Here is a 19,428-nt window from a genome sequence, read left to right as displayed (position 1 = left end):
GAGTTTGATTGATCTGCCACTGCATTACAGCTACATTTTCATAGACCATCATGTTAGAAAATAGAAAAGATCTTGTGGAACAATTTGAAACAAATTTATATGTATCTTTTATCTGTTAGAAGGACAACAGGAGATGTAAATGTTTGACCCAAACATATCTGATTTTGGTGACTTACTTTATCCAGTGTAGACCATTTCCCTGATTTGAAAACATCTGCAGCCATGTATAATAAAGTTTAATTATAAATATTAGTTAATTTCTTTTTACTATTCTTAATTCATTAGTTTATTTTGATTATTTTTAGCAAAGCGAGCCTCTATCTTGCAACATTTTGGCACTTGACGGGATCCGTAGCACGATGTGTTTCCTTGGAAACGGAAAATGTGGGATTCAAAAAATGTGACGTCATGACACTCCCGTGATGCTTTGCGAACATGACTTAAATGCTCGGGGAGACGGAATACAATTCTTTAAAATCGGCATTCATGCATCAAAAAAGCTTAAAAATCGGCATCTGAGTATCGTTTGACACATCCAAACGAATATTTCCGATAGCCTGCAAAGGCGAGCGAAATCTCGGGGAACAGTAGGTGCTATCACGAGAGTATTTAGTTACCAAATAGTGTTGACAAAGCATTAGCCCGACAGCTAGCGTAGTTTACGGTAAATCAGCCAGCTGAGCTATCATTAGCTTAGCTCTGTGTTCCAGGTAATTGAATTGTGTTTTTTGTTGACATCAGAGCTAGGATGACCGATCAGGGACAGTCATTAGTTGTTTTATTTCAAAAGGATCGTACAGAATACATTTTGTTAAATATATTTTTAAGTTTTAGGTCGATCTCTTTAACTGCTGTGTTAGCGGATTACTGATCTCAGCCGCATAAAAAGGACAACTTGTTTCTCTTTTTAATTTCAGTGATATTAACCGCGATTGGGTTTTTCTTTATTAGTGTCAATTGTTTTTCTTTTTCAGTAAAGCGCTGTGTACTTAAGGACTCTCCGTGCCGCATTTTTATTATTCTACATCGTTATGCTAATTTAGTGAATGACAGATGGCTTGCAAAATGAACAAATGTTGCAGATTTTCAGCTACTGTTGTTTGATTTTTGGTAAACCTGTTAGTTATAATTTCATACAGAAAATAACTGTTGCAATCAGTGATCCTAAGCAAATGTAATCTAATAAGAATGCTTTACTTTAGTCTGTGCTGCATTAATCAACATTAGTTGGATTTTCTTGTTTTTTAGGCACCATGGATCAAGACTATGAATGCAGGCTACTTAGACAGATTAATATCCAAAATGAAAATGCCAGCCCCATTGTAAGTAAACAATACACTAATTAGTGCTTTGTTTTAATCGTTGTAGTCAGAAAAGAAAATTCTTCACAAACCAGTGATTCCTGAGGTAAAAGGTTTGTTGCTCAGAAGGCATCTGCTGGTACAGCAGCCGATTCTCTTTTATCTGATGGCACCGGCTGTGGTGGGGTTTTTTGTCATTTATCCTCCAGCATCTCTGCAGAAACCTCATCATTCTTGATGGGTTGGTTTTGTACAAGACTAATGACCTGCTTTAGCTCTTAAGTGACTTCCATACCAGCCTATAATTTTTGCTTCTCCCTGCTCCTCTGATGAATTTTCTTTCCCTCCTTAGTTAGCACAGGAATAAAGGTGAAAGTTGGTTCTGCATTTTTATTAAACTGTTTTGGAAATTTAGGACGATGGACAATAATTGCTATTTTATTCCATTTACTATTAATTCAATTAAACCAAAAATCTGAATGCTTATGTTTATGTATTTAGCAGACGCTTTTGTCCAAAGTGACTTACAAGTAATAATCGGCATGTTGCCCTTGAGGCTAACGACAACAATAACAACAACTTGACATCAATCGTGGAGAGGAGGGAACAAGGAGTGGACATTAGAGAGGGAGGACGGGTGCAGGGAGGGTGCTAGTTAAGAAGATGCTCTCTGAAGAGCAGGGTCATCAGGAGTTTCTTGAAAATTGAAAAGGAAGCCCCAATGAAAGATTGCTGTGTTTCCCCAGTGCAAATATTTACATGAGTGGTTTATTTTTGCTGCTTCAAATCACAGCAAATTCTAGCCAGAAGACATTTAATCCAATTCAGTCAAATATCAATTTGGTAAATCATAGAATTGCTAAGGAAGCTAAAGGGTCATTTCATGCTTTTACATGAATTCCAAGTCCTGTTTCTTAAAATGCTGCACAACACATAAACAGTGGCTGTCTCCCTCAGATAGCACGTTAAAATGTTTATCACAATTATCTAACTGTAATAGTCAATTCTAGAAAGACATGTTTCATGCACGACACCTTTAAGATGGAGAGAGACGCTGTTATGCTCTATGTGATGAAAAAGAAATGAGCCTAACAGACCGGTTATTTGACAGTGTCACAAGAGTTGAGCAAAAACAAGACCTCACCGGCCAAATGACTGGCTCTTGTGAAGGCTGCCTCCTATTGTTAACACCTCAAATGAATGCACCATCTGCCACATAAATTATCCTCCTGTTTTGTTAATAGGATTCCAAATCACTGTCCAAGTCCGATTTCTGTTTGGCCTCCCATCAGAAAATCTTATCTTCTTTCATCCCCTCGTGTAGAAAGCTGTGGGAGCAGTGCGATCTCTAACACCCACCAGCTCCCCCCTGTCCTCCCCCAGCAAGCACGGCGATCGCTTCATCCCCTCCCGGGCGGGAGCCAACTGGAGTGTCAACTTCCATCGCATTAATGTGAGTCAGCTGCAAGACATGGGAGGATTTAACTATCTGTCCTACCAAATGCACAGTGCTGTTCCATAGGACCAGTTAGCAAACGTGATTTAGGGTTTTGTTTGATATATTCAAATTTGTCGGTAAATGCTTTTTAGTATAATATGTGGAGGTTTTGGTTTTATTTATGGAATTCATTTTCTGACCCAGGAAATTGAAAAGTCGCACAATCAAAACCGGAAAACCAAAGATGGCACCACCGACAGCAACAAAGGTAACCCATTACCTTTTGTTCTTGTTGTTCTTCTTCCCATAAATATGATTATTATAACATTTCACTCCAGGCTAGACCACATTCTGTTGCAGGGCATCAAAGTACATCCAATACAATCTTGGTTGTTTTGATATTTGATTTACCGTAAATCCTCTAATACAGGCCCGGGCCTGTATTTGACTCAAGCTCATCAAGCTCCAGGCCTTTATTGGAAGGAGGGCCAGTATTAGAGGCAGGCCTCTATTTCTATTTGAGCAAAATGAACTAATGGTTCGCTGGAGTTTTTGACAATTAAAATTGCGCCCACATTTTCAAAGTTAAACACATTTCTTTTAACGACGGTAGTTCCTGCTTCAGTCCTCTCCCCCCTCCCCCTGTGCAGCGGCCGCAAACTCACTGATGCGCCTGCAGCCTCTCGGAGTTCCTGCTGCTCTAAACATTAAAATAATTATTTCATTTTCTGTTCCTCACTTCTGATTACCTTCAATGGTGTCTGTTTGTTGCAACAGCAGGTACAAAAACTAACTTGTTTTTATTTGACTATTTTTCTGTCCTGCCTGTTTATTATCTTCCTGCATCTCCTCTCAATCCTAAAGAGAAACTGCTACCTGGGTTCATATATATTCACCTTATGAGTTACCTTTGAACTGCAGTTCTAAAAGATCTACCGACCGCAAAAACAGCGGAGCGCTCGCTGTTTGGCGGCCGTATCAGTGATCAGTGCGTCGGAGGAAAAGGTGATGCCCAGCAGCGCCCCGCTCCACAGCATGCAGCGAAACGCATCAGGCGCAAATAAAAGACAGAAAACATTGAAGGAAATGAACCGACATGAACGATCGCGTGTCAGTACCTACGGTCTGGCACAGCACGTTGCTGATCACAGAGAATGCGATCATACGATAATTCAATAGGGAGCGTGGTTTCACAGACGCGGAAGTGATAGCGTCGGTGAAACGCCGGCTGCTCTAGGAAACCCCCGAGCGTTCGAGAGTCAACGAAGTGACACGGAAATGCCGGGCTTTCCAGAAGTAAGTAAGATAACTTACTATGAGCTGATAGTTCGTGGTTTGGATCGGTAGGTTGGAAACTCTGATCATGAATCTGAAGAAACGATGACTGAGTGGTGAGCTGGAAAGGCGACTTCCGTTTATAGCCGCGGTTTGTGACGTAGGTGCGACGTGGAGGGAATCCCCGCGAGGGGCATGCTGGGAGTCCCTACTTCGCGGATTTTCACCTATCGCGGCCAGGTCTGGAACGCATCTACCGCGATAAACGAGGGATTACTGTAGTTCATACAACCCCTACTGCTGCTCTCCAGAGTGTTCTGCAGCATAATCAGCCCGTTCTCTTTGAACTTGATAGTGTAATGACCTGGCTGGGGTTGTAAGCCAGGTGCATTATGGGTATTGTGTTATATGTGTTTCCTATCGTTCTGCTAGTTCCTATGTGCTGATTTGCGTGTTGTGTGAGTGTTATGTAAGCCACAGGGAAGGTGATGTGTGTTCTGTGGAGCGGGTTGAATTAGCATGGTTAACTGACACCATGACTCTGTGTGGTAGGAGCGTGATAGAGGATCGTGTCTGTAGCGTTACAAAGCGTTGTAGAAAAAGCCTAATAAAGGTCTGCGTGAACCTCTACTGCCTCCTGCTGGTTGTTTCCGGGACTATAACCCTGCAGCTGGGACGCTTGTACTTGCTTGTTACCACATTCCATCCGGCCACAATAAGAGACCGGCCATTATTTACCTCCGCTGACTCCGACACCGGCCAAAATTGGAGACCCGGCCTTTAATTGAATGCCGACCTTTATTAGAGGATTTAGAGGATTTACGGTAATTTAGCTTTGATAAAAAGTGTGAGGAGACTTCACAAACTGCCTCCTTTTCTTTTAAAATTTTAAGTAAAATGAAGTTCACTACTTCACTATGTAAGCTGCATTTTTTGTGTGGTAAAACCTTTAAAGCAACACTAAATATGTTTTCCTCGCCTCTCCCTCCCAGTGGTTGAAAATGAAATGAAAATCATCATAAACAACCCTGCAGCAGCCTGCTGTTGTTAGCAATGAGCTTAACACAAGCTAACCGACACTAAAAAGGCCAAATAGTAAAAAAAAATCCACACTTTTGGACAAAAATATTATTACAAGTTCTGTAGCAACAAAGCCAGGTCACTATCAGTCCTCCTCCATTAGCTCCCTCATACTAGTGTAGGCTGTGCCAGTGTTCACTTTGGTTTTAGCTCTTTGCTTCACCTCCAAAAACATTACTCTCTTACTTTTACGTCCAGGTTCTGCCATGATGCTAACAAAAGAAGCTAAATTCTATTTCTTGTGCTATTTATTGACGTTTGGCAAACTGAAAAAGCAAACTGCTAGCCTTTATATTTGCTACCTTCACTGTTAATAGCTATTGCTGTAATGCAGGCAGAGACCTCCCACCCAAACTTCCAAACTGTTAAGTGCAGTTTCTGGTCAGCAGAGGGCTGAGTGATGTCCAATAAAAGCTTGGTGTAGCTTCTGCTTCAAGAACCACTGAAACCAGTTTGAAAGCATTAGCTTAAAGTGTTTAAACTCTTTAGCGTTACACAGCACAGGTTGAAATGAATTTTTTTCCTAACAGATCTAATTTTGTGAAATCCCTGTTTTCACTGATATTTCTGATGAAATGTCGCGATTTCCTTTGTCATTTTTAGTCGTCTTCTTCTTTCGTTTCCAAACCGATGCGATACCGATACTTGGATCTGAATACTCACTGATACCGATTACAGATACCTATACTTCTACCACACAAAAAAATGCAATGATTTGGAATACAGATTTTATTTTCTTCTCTGATTTCAACAGGAAAAGACTGTGAGGTTGATAAAAAGTAAAATATATGAATAGAAATCATCGCAAAACTAAAATATTAGGTGAACAGAAATGACAAGTTACAGTGAAGCCATTTTCAACAACTGCATTGGTATCGGTTCATGGTATCGGTTAACTTTTACCGATACCAGTATCGTATCGGTATCTGCATCCGCATCCCTAATTTCTATGCAATTTTTCTTCACTTATCTTTTTGGTTGTTTACACGGGTTTGTGTGCCTTCCCAAGTCAATTAGACCTTTTATTGTTTACCGAGCATGAGATGATTTATGGAAAGGAGGAGGCAGAGACTAAACATAGCTGAGTGCAGAATTCTCCCTGATCTTTAGAGGTGTGAGAGGGACTGGTGAAATTGCAGAGGGAGATCGGCGTTTGAAGTTAATTATTTTGAGAGCTTGGTTTGATTTCCCCCTTGTCTTCAGTGGACGGTCTGGCTTACTCGGCTCTGCTGAAAAACGAGCTTCTCGGAGCGGGCATTGAGAAAGTACAGGATCCACAGTCTGAAGACCGCCGACTGCAGCCATCTACACCTGCCAAGAGGAGCCTTTTTAGTGTAAAACACACACACACACACACGCACTCGGAAAATTTGACCTGATTGATTCATGAAGGGGTTTTAACCTGATTACTAATAAATTTGTTTGTGTTTTGAAGTATTCTTTAAGTACTAAGAGGTCTCTGCCAGAAGAAGATGGAAACTCAGTTTCTCCGTATTCTTTATCACCCGTCAGCAGTAACAGGTGATCATGACGTTTTTAGTATGAAATAAATATTTGTTTATTTTTCTGCTTTTGTAAAAGTAACGTGACGTTTTTCATAAATTGCAGTCAGAAACTTCTGAGGTCACCAAGAAAGCCTACACGCAAGATTTCTAAAATTCCCTTCAAAGTTCTGGATGCCCCTGAGCTCCAAGACGACTTCTACCTCAACCTGGTGGACTGGTCCTCTCTTAACGTGCTCAGTGTTGGACTGGGTACCTGTGTTTACCTGTGGAGTGCCTGTACCAGCCAGGTGTGTGCAGCTCTTCGAGAAACAACTCAATTTTTCTTGAATCCTGTGCGGATCTGACAAAATCTTGCACATATTTTAAACGTGCGTTTATCTGTAGAACTGTTTTCTCCCTGTCGGCCTCTTAGGTGACTCGTCTCTGTGACCTCTCTGTCGAGGGAGATTCTGTGACATCAGTGGGCTGGTCTGAAAGGGTAGGTTCTCATTTCCTCCATGTTTACCATTTAGAAGTTAGAAATCCTAGAATATAAGGTTGTGGTTCTACAGTTTGGCAATAGGTATCCATCAAAAGTCTGCACAGATCTGTAACTTTATTGAGTTTACTGATTTCAGGGTAACCTAGTAGCAGTAGGCACCCATAAAGGCTACGTCCAGATCTGGGATGCAGCGGCAGGGAAGAAGCTCTCTGTACTGGAGGGACACACTGCCAGAGTAGGTGAGTATCAGAAGAGATTGAGAAGTATTGTTTGCTTTGATTCACGGTCATTGAATCATCCCTCCTTTGGCTTTTCATGCCGTTCTGCCAGGTGCTTTGGCGTGGAACGCAGACCAGTTGTCGTCTGGTAGCCGTGATCGCATAATCCTGCAGCGGGACATCAGAGCTCCGCCCCTCCAGTCAGAGCGCCGTCTCCAGGGGCACAGACAGGAAGTCTGCGGGCTGAAGTGGAGCACAGACCACCAGCTGCTGGCTTCAGGTGGAAACGACAACAAGGTGCGCAGACGAGGACACTTTGAAACCATCACAAAGTAATTTCTTCCTTCCTAATGTTTCGACCCTCTTGCAGCTGCTTGTGTGGAACCACTCAAGTGTCCTGCCGGTGCAGCAGTACACTGAGCACTTGGCTGCTGTGAAAGCCATCGCCTGGTCGCCTCACCAGCATGGCCTGTTGGCCTCCGGAGGTGGCACAGCTGATCGCTGCATCCGGTTTTGGAACACGTTGACTGGCCAGCCCCTGCAGTGCACCGACACCGGCTCTCAGGTCTGCAACCTGGCCTGGTCCAAGCACACGAACGAACTGGTGAGTCACCTTAAATGCGTGAAGGTGCTTGAGTCAATTGGCCTTTTTCAGAACTCACAAAGTAATTATATCACAAATAATTCCTACTTTTCTGCAGGTCAGCACACACGGTTATTCCCAAAATCAGATACTGGTGTGGAAGTATCCATCTTTAACTCAAGTGGCTAAACTCACAGGACATTCCTACAGAGTACTCTACCTGGTCAGTACACACACCTGCAGGTTTAGGGTCCATTTAGAAACAACTATTTTAATGGCAATTTATCCCCAAAAAAGGGAAAAAAATAATAATTTGTTTCTCTAAAAGAACTTTTATTAATTGTATTTGTTAAAATCACACCAGAAAGTAATTTGTTAGATTTCTACCATCTGTTAGAAATAGCGTCTTCTGGTCTCAGCTGGAGGCAAACAAAAACGCCCCCCTTGCCAGTTAGGTGCCAGAATGGTAAAATCTTTCTCACATATAATCCCGATTTCTGTGATCACACCGTTGCGGTTCTGTATACTTTGTGTAATCATGAGTGTCCTGCAGGCCATGTCACCTGATGGAGAGGCCATAGTAACGGGTGCGGGGGATGAAACGCTTCGATTCTGGAACGTTTTTAGTAAAATGAGATCTACTAAGGTATTGATTCACCCGACTTCTCGGTTTTATCGATTTTATTATCCATCTATTCAGTTGTTAGTGACGAGTCTTTGTCTTTTCTCCTGTCAGGAGTCCGTCTCGGTGTTGAACCTCTTCACAAGGATCCGGTAGTCTGCTTCAGGAAAACAACAAAGGGAAGGGGATTTGTCTCTGCATGCATCAGGTTTGAAACGGCCTTCTTTGAAAAGACACATCGATCAACTTCAGAGGCTCGAGTGACTGCTTTCATTTTATTTAGCCAAGTTGTAGCTGATGCTGGGGGAGGGGGAGCCGGAGAGTTGCACAATCAGCTCGGCTCACAGGAATCTGGTTCCCCCTGAATAATGGAACCACTGCCTCTTCTACCAGACCCATGATCCTCATGATGGGGGGAAACCAGGGCCATTTCACTCATTGTTTTTTGTTTACTAATGGACTTTGTGCATACCTGCCAAATATATTGAGTTTGTCCCATTTGATTGTCTATTTATTTCTGTTTTCTCTTTCACTTTTTTTTTTTGTTTAGATTTATTTTCAGGCCTTTTTGGGAAGTACAGAATTTCTGTAGCTACAGTTTTCAGTCTTATCTTTGGGCTAATCTTCTACAAGGTTATCCTTTTTCTAAGTTTTTATGAGAAACAACTAAAGGACATAGACGCTGATATCGGATCACACAAACCCACCGTAACCCATCGCAACGGATTCCTTGGCAAAGAAAAGGCCTTATTTTCATATTTTAAATTTTGCATTTAGTTCATTTTAGTCGAATGTTGTTTATAACTTGTTGAGATAAAAAAAAAACTTTGGGATCATTGTACATAAGTTACAGAAATGATACAAGCATATCGTTTTAACTTGACTTGCATTTGAGTTTTTTTTTTCCTTATTTTGAGAATTAGGAAGAAAAAAATACAAACTGATTTTCTTTGTAGTTTCTTACTACAGCACACTAAAGCGGAGATTAAACAAGAGGGTGTAATGCTGGCGTGTGCGGAACGCCTGTTTTATTCTGCCTAAAATATTCAGATCCAGAACAATTACTAATTAAGAACTTTTGTACTGAATGAATGGTGGAAATACTCATTTAATATCCCTCCCTTGTTTTGTGACCTCTTCTTTGTGTTTCTTTGTAAAATTTCTGATTTAACTTAATGTGCTGTGATAGAAAAAAAATAAATACAAACGCTATTTATTTTGTGAAAGTTTATACTGTCAAGACTGCTTGTTTGTTTGCTTAACTTTTCTGGGAGGACCGAGGGGCAAATTTACAGCAAAACTCTGAAAACTTATTTTAAAGCCACTTCGTAATTATGCTGCCAACATAACACAAAAATGTTGAAATGGAAATTATTTCTGTTCTGTAACTTGATTCAAAATTAAATGACATCCTATAACCAAACATGATCCAGTCTTCTTTTTATGCCTTCACGTCTTGATATTGACAAAATGTACGGGTGGAGTCTCTGGCCCAATCCCAATACTTTGGCAATTCAATTATACGTTCCAGTTTGGGGGTGCGAGAGCGTAGGGGGTCACGATACTCAAGTGAAGTTGACCACGCCCCTTTTGCACCTTCGATCCGTACTTTTTTTTTCCATTGCTGTGTAGGAATTTTGAGAAGGAACCGGAACAATGGCTCAAGTACCTTTTCTGGAAATATGTATTTTCATACGAAAGTTCATTTTAAGGCGATTAATTATATTTATTCATGCTCTGCGTGTTTTACTGCGTGTGGTGCCCTCATGGAGGGGGTCATCGTCTAGCACACTGCTGCTAACCACTTAAACATTCTCCCTCTCCTGATAATAACTTTTTGCTTTCCTTGACGTTGGATGTGCTACTGCTAGTTTATCCGTTTAATTATAGATCCACTAGGATAAATACAATAAAGTTTATCTCTCGCCAAATAGAATATTTACTAAGAAATCACAATGTAACTATAGACACATTACTTTGTCGTGTGTGTGTGTGTGTGTGTGTGTCTGTGTGTCTTTGTCTGCCTGCTCTGTCTTCTCGATCCCCAGTGAGTCGTGGAGGATGGCTGCTTATACTGAGCCAGGATTCTCTGGAGGTTTCTTCCTGTTAAAAGGGAGTTTTCCTCTCCACTGTCGCTTTATGCTTGCTTAGTATGAGGATTGCTGTAAGGTCACTGACACTAGTCAGTGACTTGATGCAATTTGCTGGGTTCCTTATATAGGAAACATTATTTCTGATTGGCTTAATGAACTGACCTGAATTGGAATGTTTATTATGTGAAGTGCCTTGAGACGGCTCTTGTTGTGATTTGGCGCTATATAAATAAAATTGAATTGAATTGAATTTACAATTAGACTTGTTGTGAACAGCAATGAATGCAAAATTTGTCAAGAAATTATTTGAAAGTTGTTAAAGATTTTTTAAAAAGTAGCCCAAATAGCGACCGGCATGCATGGTGGTGGATGATGCAATGCTCACTGTCCCAATTCAGCAATTATTTGCATACTTGTGTACTATGCACTTGAAGCCTTGCTGCGCACTTCCTCCAAGTGCACTTCGTTGAAGACCTTGGGGTGCAGTGCAAGTATTTTGGACAACGAACAATGTGACTGACTCACAGCTACGGATGTCAGTCAATGGGACAGTCCGCCATACATAATCGAAGAAACAAATACATCCTTTTTCTAAAGAAAGGACTACCTCTATCTGATTTTTTATCTGATTATATCGATTTCTAGGTTAACTAATTGCACCTTTAAACAGATTTTTTAGATGTCAAAAGCAGGTCCCTGTCTTCTCAGCAAAGAACTTTCCAGTCTGAACGAGCCCAGAAAGCTAACCTCTATATTTGTAAAAATTAGGAGAAATCCAAATACATCAATTTCTTTTATGCAGTCACAAGATTTGCCATATTTATGGAAATCTATTTGGCTACACAACCGACTAATAACCCCAAGAACAACAAAAATGTTTAAGAGTACTCGAAAAGATTTCAAAAAGTATGTCTCCTGAGGAGCAAAATATAAGAAAAAACAAGGAAAGATACTAGAATTCCACGTAGAAAACTGAATTTACTTTTGTTTCCACTGATGTCTCTGAACACTTTTCACTGTCTTTTGTTTGCCAAAGGTGAACACCAGGGGGAGCTCTTTAGGTGAACAAATCCAGATGCTATGATTCAGAGCTACACTGTTGCCACCACACCCATAACCTCATAACCTTAAAGGTGAGGTGGAGATGTAGGATTCTCAGAAAAAATGTCCTGCCTGTAAAGCTCTCTGCCTTTGCAAAAGGCACAGAGAAGGATAAACATCTGCACACACAGCTGTCAACTCCACAACGTGTCCTTTTGTTTTGTTATCCTGCATTGAGATTAAAACCACTCTTTGTTTGAATGGGTGCTTCTAAAAGCAGCGGAACATCTCACTTTGTTTCCTGGGAGTTTGTAAATATCCATCCTATTCCCAGGCCAGCCCACACAGGCATAGTTTTGACCCCGAGGATGAAACATAATAAATGTTCACAGCCTTAAAATGCTCCCACACCTCTGCAAGTGCCCTGCAGCTTATCCAAATTCACTCCTACCCATTTAAATCACAAATGGATGCTATCAACAGCAGCTGAAGGGTCCAAATACACGCAGAACACTGGGCGAATAATTATTCTCCTTTTGTTACTGTTTTAATTTAAAATGACTGCTGAAAGCTAAATTTGAAAAGAAAAATAAAGAAAAAAATAACAGATAATTAAGCAACTTCTAAAATTTTGGATGTTTTCATATTTTTTCTTTTTTCTTTTTTTTGAAGTGGTATTTATCAGGTACCGTAGGCCTGAGTTACTCAGCTTCTATCAACACCAAAGAGCCCGAGCCTTTTTCCCTTTTGGACTCTATTATAATGTCATCGGAATAACATGCCTGGTCCATTATAGTGATCAGATAATCCACCTGAATGGAGGACTTTCAACAGTCTTCCAGCTCATCAGTGCCTCTCGGTGTACAGATGTTAACATGAAGCCCTGAAAGCAGTGGGGAGAACAGAGGGGGGATCGCTAATATGCATAATCCTGCCTCCTGATGTTTCCATCAAGAGGCACGGAGTGAGATGTGCATTATTGGACTAAAGCCCCACAACACGGTGAACAAGATCTTCCCCCGGGCTCCACCCATGAGCCCATGAGTCTGGCTCTTGTGTTTTCTTGATAATCAGACTCCACTGATATCAAAGGAGCGACGCTTTTGTGATAGCTATTAGCTGCAGCATCCGGATTTCTCTTTGGTCATTTTGAAGGAACAGAACACAGAGAGGGTCTTGTTTACAAACAGAGGAGTAACATAGCCTGGAAGGACCACCTGAGTGACAGGAGAAAGGTGGAGCGCTTTTCCACAGTCTCTGAAGAGCGGTGGAAGTGAAAGTTAGAGGAGATTTGATTCAACGGTGTGGTTTTCTTGTTTATTCAATACATTTGCAGTGTTCTCCAGTGCCATGAGTCATTAAAAAAACTATGATGCTCTTGTTCTGAGATGCAGAAGTTTGCTGGTGCAGAGATGTTCTGAAAACAGTAGGATTACTCATTATTATTAATAATATGTACACACCTCACTTCTGATTGGCAGAATGCATTCAGCCAAGTTACTATTAATATTACCAAGACACTGTCCGCTCTCTCTCCTCGCTGCAAACATTTTTTAAAATGTGGACGGGCGTGAGCAAAGATGGGCGAGGCCATGAATGCAAATTCACAGTGTGACATAGATATGTGATGATTTTCAAATCCTAGCCTTTCACAGTCTGTTTTTTATTAGAAGCTAATGCAGGAGATAGGTGTAGGAGACTGTTTTCATGTTCAGCCTGCATGGAAAACTCAGAGTGACTGATTATAATCAGAAATATATAAAAAAAAACATTTTTTTTCTGTGAACTAAACCTTTAAAGAGCTCAGCTCCAATCAGGAAGCATCCTTCTGGTGTATTAACAAGTTCAGCCCTGCTGAAATAGTCACACGCTCATTTACAGAGGTGTGACCAAGTCACTGCTTTGCAAGTCACAAGTAAGTCACAAGTCTTTCCAGTCAAGTCTCGAGTCAAGTCCAAGTCAAAGACAATCAAGTCCAAGTTGAGTCCAAAGTCAATGATGTGTAGCAGAACAAGATCAACCCCAGATTTTTGTCCACGTCGTGCCACTTTTCTGCTAAAATATCAAATATGCTCATGTCATCATCAACTCAACAGATGCAAGTCGATTCAAGTCGCAAGTCATTGGCGTTCAAGTCCGAGTTAAGTCGTAAGTCTTTATAGATTTTATCAAGTCAAGTCAAAAGTCATTAAATAATTACTTGAGTCTGACTCGAGTCCAAGTCATGTGACTCAAGTCTACACCTCTGCTCATTTGTTTGAAAAGATAATTGTTTTGGGAATTAAAGATGAATCAATTTCAGATTCACAGATCAAAGTCATGTAAACACAGCGGGTTATGTGGCAACGTGACATTTTGGATTTTCCAAGCTTCCATCTTTGGTGTGTTTACACCAGCAAATGTAGAACCAAAGCAAAAATAAAGAAATAAAAAATAATACCACCCTAACCCTTCTTTTATATGATTGTATACATTTATGGTGAATGTTATTTTATTTATCTCTTCATTCTGAACCCGTAGGCACCACAGAACGGTTCAAATGGGGCTTTCGTGTGTCTGATAGATGGGTCTCCACACTCTGAGACTTGATAGTCATGTAATCTGGAGCTTTAAGGGACACATTCAAGGTTATTTAACAAGTCATGTGAGTAATTGTTTTTGTAAGGACAAACTAAATCTATAATAACAACAATGTTAATTTTGAGAAATTTTCTTTTCATTTGGTGTTTTTAGTTTTTTAATTTTGTCACCTTTTCCTTGTGTCCCTCGTCTGTTTTTTTTTTTCACACTACACAAAGATGATCCAAGTTTTCAGCCAGGGGTTTTGTTTAGAATCCTCTGAGGAGATACTCCAGATTTTAAAGTGCAAAAAATGGCTTTCAGCACAGTGAAGGAAATAAAAGCGCACTTTCTTTTGCTTTGTTTTTTATTCTTTTTTCCTAACGATGGCTGAAATTTTCCCTCCAGCCTTGTTAGGATGACGAGTGGCAGGTAAAGTCAAAAGGTGAAACCGGTTATCCTTTTGTTGTTTTAGTGGCTCAGTTTTTGGTAATTACTGAGACAAACCCAACAATCTTCAAGTCAAATTCATTTTAGGGTAAAATTCTAGACTTATAAAACTCTGAATGGCATATATTGAGACAAAATGAACTGAAAGGGTTAAATAAATGAAACTATTTGGACTTTGTACACATTTTACATGCAAGCTTCAGCTTGGAAAGATTAACTCTGACCAGACAGACAAGCTAACTGCTAGTCAAAGCTATTCTAAGGGTACTAAAACAGCCCCAACAACACCAAACATCTCAGTTTATACAAATGATATAACATTTATGTTACCAGTAATTAGTTATTCAGGAATCAAGCCATTTCTGCTGCAAATAATCCTAAGGTTATGTACAAGTAAATTGTGCTAAGTGATATTTGTTGAGATGTCATTAAAAAAAGATGTTTGCTTGAAATACTACGAAATCTTTGAGATTACGGTTGTTTTAGATTTAGATTTTTACCTGATGCCCAGTCATAACCTATTTTTCCAAACTGGAATTGCTCAAAGAGTTCCAGAAAATTAGTCATATCCTTTATTTGAGAGAGAGAGAAAGAAACAGCTTTTAAAGCATGCTATGCATTCTTGATTTGTTTCATGAGTGAGAGTAGTTATTTTAATTGTTTTATTTGAGCCAAAGGCAACATTTTTATTATCTGCCATTTTGTAAATTGAATAGTATAGTCATGTTGTTCGCCTGACCTGAGCAGATGATGTTGCTGTGTGGAATATTTCATACTTTTAATTATTTACGTTAAAAACCAATGATATGTCTAATCTGGATTCTGGATCTCATTATTCAAATTTATATATATGTGTGTGTGTGTGTGTGTGTGTGTGTGTGTGTGTGTGTGTGTGTGAGTGTGTAATGCATATTAATGTAGATTTAGGGGCATTCTAATAATTTAATAATTCTAATCTGCTACGTTGACATATATTCTAAGCCTCCACATGTTTTATTCATGTTTTTTAGAACCTTCATCTGATATAATTTTGCTGCTGGTTCGGGCCGCACCCTCAGCGTGGTCGAGAGAGAGAGAGAGAGAGAGAGAGAGAGAGAGAGAGAGAGAGAGAGAGAGAGAGAGAGAGAGAGAGAGAGAGAGAGAGAGAGAGAGAGAGAGAGAGAGAGAGAGAGAGAGAGAGAGAGAAATCACGTCAAGTCACGTCACTCCTCGCTAACCCACCTCCTTGTCTCTTCCAGGCAGCATATAAACACTGCGATCCATCTTCCTCCAGCCTACCCGGTAACATCACGGTGACCATTAGCGGAGCTGAGATGCGGAGGGCGCACAGACGGTAGCTGAGGGGGGACAGGTGAAGCCTTACTCACCCAGAGCCAGAACACGCTGCATGTCGGCTTCATTTCCTGTTGCTCCCGTCGACAAAACAGTAAGTACATCACTTACACCGGTCATCCTACTTCATCTGTCATGTCGTCTCTACCTTTTTTTTTTCTTGCAGGTTGACGTTGTTTTTTATTCTGACCCTTCATTTCTGCCGACCAAGAAGCTGTATATGTATATAAAATAAAAAATATAAATATAAATAAAATAAAATAAAAAATCCTGAGCGTGCCTGAAGGGAAATTAAAAAAAAAACATGTCAGCCCTTTCCTCCTCTTCCTGCCTCGCCTGGAGGAAGAACAACCGTGTTTATCGTGTCGTCATGAAGCTGTGATTTGGTAAAATAAAACCCTCAGATCTAATAAACATCTGATAACCGGGATTGTGGCTAATTAAACATCAAATATCAGAGGTCTTCCGGTTCTATAACCTCTTGAGAGAAAACTTTGGTGCAGCAACAGGTGGCATGTGTGTGTGTGTGTTTTCTTCCTGGGCCGGAACCGAAGCGAGGAGCTGAGGACGAGACGGACGTGGAAAAACAAAGTAGGGCGTCATTCAGCACCGAGACGCTGGACAGCTCCCACGTCTCGGACAAATCGTTTCCGTTTAACTGCGATCTGGGGGGAATAAATGTTTATTCAAGACTTATTTCGTGTTTCTGACCTGATTTTTAGCGCTGCCTCGGGTAAACATATTTACACACGCATTGATTATTAACAGCTCTATGTCCGCGAGTCGCTCCAGCAGCTGGTCGTGAATTACATAGATGACATCTGAGCAGCAGATGTTTTCATTGTCAGACTCCCGGAGCCGCAGCAAAGATGGTTCCCTAATTTACTTTAAATTGACACCATATTAAAACGAGTTTATGGATCATTATTGATTATCTCTTCTAGGGTTTCTGGTCAGGATGAATAGAGTCTCCCGGTGCTTCTCTTTTCTCCAGTTTGCACTCAAGGACCTCCCTCCTTTACCCTATTGCCTCACTTCCTTCCTCTCACTAAACTGTTCCCATCTTCCCATTCCTCCCATCCCCCCTCTTCCACTCACTCCCAGTCTTGTTGCATAGCTACCGGCTCAAACACACACTGGGGGTGATCAAATGGATTCTGGGGATTTTTCTCCCTTTCTTGAATCAAATTTCAGGTGTTTTTATTGACATTTTTTACATTTTCAATGTTGCTGTTTATAAGCCCATCACACTGTAAGTGCTCTCTTATTTTCTCTCCCTCTCTCCCCCTCTATGTCCACCCCCAGCAGCCCCACCAACCCTCCTGTCTCCCTCTTTTGAGAGGAGCTGAAAGGTTGGCATTAAAACAACAAAGGAAGCATGGAATGTCAACAGGCTTCAGAGAGAAATGGGTTGAGGAAAACACGGAGAAAGGGGATTGGATGTACTGTTTCCGTCCCTGACCAAAGTTCATGACCTGCTAACACACTGAAGCAGGAGTCCTGTAACACTAGAAACACACAATAGAAACACACGTCTGCAGCAATCCTGCTTCAATTCACGTTGTCACTGCTCGGTGCATCACGTCGAGCACCAGATCATTTTAAAGTGACGATTTTATTTCACAATAACACTTCTTTTTGTCTTTTCACACAGATTAAAGGAAAAGAAGATGTGGATGGAGATTAAAACTATGTCATGGTTGTGCTGAGTGGAAGACTAGTGATTTTGTTGTGCAGCTGATCAAAGAACAACAAGTCCCAGTCTACCTCTTAGCACGAGCAGCGCCCATCGGTATAGTCGCTACCTTTGACCCGTCCGCCCCAGCGACGTTGACGTTAATGCCAGGATTTCTTGTTAATCCAGCAGCAACAATAAAAAAACCCTCCCTTTAAAATCCACTTCAAATGTTCTGATTCAGCCACCGTAGGAATGGGTGTTCAGTCATCTTAATTACAGGCAAAACTGCAATCAAAAGTGTAATTTAAGCACAACTCGTGCAGAGAAAGCTGCTCGGGGAAATACTGTAATTATATCATAAAGTGCCTTGCACAAAACACACAGCCTTGAATCATTGTTTTTCATTCATTTCCAAAGATTCAGATTAGTCACACATTGCCATGTATTGTTTTGTTAAATGTTTACGGATTAATAAATGCTGTAATGTAACTCCTGCTTAGCATTTTTACTTGTGAAATTAAAGAACAATTAAAACGTTTTGTGTGCATTTCAGCATCTGTTCACATCAGCACCAATAGATTCAGGATCAGGTTGGAGCACTCAGGTCAAGGCACACTCTGTTCTCCAAGGGTTAGGCCGGCATGAACGGGTAAAGGCAAAGGTAGAAATCCATCGTGATCAAAAATAGTTGCATGATGAATCCTGCACACATTGATTTTTTTCTCAGTGTTCTCGGTCTTTGTGTGAGGTGGATTCAGACCTTTTCTAAGCTTTGATTAGTATCAGTAAACAGACCTGAACAAATACAAGACATCTACTGAAGACTGAGAGAAGTAGCTAACACCTCGGAGTCCTGCTCTCTGCTCCATTTAAAGGAAATTTCAACCAGTGAAGGAAAGGAAAATGATGTGGGTGTCACAGGAAAAAAAAAAGCTAAAAGCCATGAGCTCAACCGACTTTGCAAAAAAGTCAAAAGAAAACTGTACTGATGACAAAAAGGATAGAAAGGTGAGCACAAAAGTACATAATACGCATACCTGTAAGACTTCAGGCTACTGAGATTAATTTGAAAGCCTGCCACATACTTACCCTTGCTCCTGTTACCAGGAAACATGTATGGCTGACCTGGTCTGCCTGCTTTTGTAATTCATGATGAACATGCTGCCAGGCTCACTTCTATCAACCTAAAGTCAATTTCTTTTATTTAAACTGAAAAAAAAATTGTTGTTTTTTTGAAAACTGACATTAAACCAAATTCAAGTCACAACTGAACGATGAAAGGTCATCCTCCTCCACCAACAATGAGGGCAACGAGTCTCTTGTTAGAGCGCCGACATCGAATTCCGCTCCTGTCACTAATGAAAAGCTCGCACTGTTTCAATTAAAAAATGCATCATGGCTTCATCTCCTTCACACTGCACTCTGTAAGGCTCCAGATTGGCAGCATCCTGGTTTTTCATATATAAAAACCGGGGACCGGCTTCCGTTGCTAAGCAACACAAAAGAGTCAAGTACATTTGTTTGTTGGCCAATGAGGTAGCAGACAAAGTTTCAAGGTTTTAGAGGAAGGACCTGTAATAATACCAAGGAGAACAGAAGAGGAGAATTACGCCTTTTATATACTGTTAGTAAATGTGTACTTAGTGTTATGAAGAATGAATTTTTACCCTTTTTTTTCTTTGTCTTGTTTTATAAGCAGCCTGTCAGTAGAACAGTACTGGTTTGTTAATCCACGATTCATCACATTTCTGCAGGTTAGGCAACAATTTAGT

At 40.6% G+C, this 19,428-nt stretch overlaps 1 protein-coding gene and 1 long non-coding RNA gene across 4 annotated transcripts; both read left to right on the top strand.

The window, feature by feature from the left end:
- The first annotated feature begins 447 nt into the window (after positions 1-447).
- On the top strand, positions 448-9,007 carry fzr1a (fizzy/cell division cycle 20 related 1a). Of its 3 annotated transcripts, none has more exons than XM_015957164.3 (14): positions 448-587; positions 1,249-1,322; positions 2,626-2,754; positions 2,944-3,007; positions 6,298-6,428; positions 6,530-6,615; positions 6,703-6,886; positions 7,012-7,077; positions 7,217-7,319; positions 7,411-7,595; positions 7,669-7,902; positions 8,000-8,104; positions 8,435-8,527; positions 8,618-9,007. In XM_015957164.3, the coding sequence occupies exons 2-14, from the start codon at positions 1,254-1,256 to the stop codon at positions 8,657-8,659; spliced, it is 1,491 nt and encodes a 496-aa protein (XP_015812650.1). In that variant the 5' UTR covers positions 448-587; positions 1,249-1,253; the 3' UTR covers positions 8,660-9,007. The 3 variants fall into 3 exon arrangements, with proteins under 3 accessions (XP_015812650.1, XP_015812649.1, XP_054595218.1); XM_015957163.3 differs by having other exon boundaries at positions 504-710; XM_054739243.2 differs by lacking the exon at positions 448-587 and having other exon boundaries at positions 1,022-1,322.
- A 6,819-nt stretch (positions 9,008-15,826) lies between these two features.
- On the top strand, positions 15,827-18,193 carry LOC129162899 (uncharacterized). The gene is made up of 2 exons (XR_008562888.2): positions 15,827-16,072; positions 17,633-18,193. It is a non-coding gene; the product is annotated as an uncharacterized lncRNA (long non-coding RNA).
- The last annotated feature ends 1,235 nt before the right edge of the window (positions 18,194-19,428 follow it).

Source organism: Nothobranchius furzeri, chromosome 11, assembly GCF_043380555.1.
Source record: "Nothobranchius furzeri strain GRZ-AD chromosome 11, NfurGRZ-RIMD1, whole genome shotgun sequence".
NCBI classification, from domain to species: domain Eukaryota; kingdom Metazoa; phylum Chordata; class Actinopteri; order Cyprinodontiformes; family Nothobranchiidae; genus Nothobranchius; species Nothobranchius furzeri.
Note: the sequence above shows the minus strand (reverse complement) of the source record. Positions and strands in the feature narration are given on the sequence as shown.

What these genes read in the sequence shown, in the direction of transcription:
- fzr1a (XM_015957164.3), top strand. Translation starts at nt 1,254, where the DNA reads ATGGATCAAGACTATGAATGCAGGCTACTTAGACAGATTAATATCCAA. An exon ending in GGAGTGCCTGTACCAGCCAG is followed by an intron (nt 6,887 to 7,011) that starts GTGTGTGCAGCT and finishes TCGGCCTCTTAG; the next exon opens with GTGACTCGTCTCTGTGACCT. An exon ending in CCAAGCACACGAACGAACTG is followed by an intron (nt 7,903 to 7,999) that starts GTGAGTCACCTT and finishes ACTTTTCTGCAG; the next exon opens with GTCAGCACACACGGTTATTC.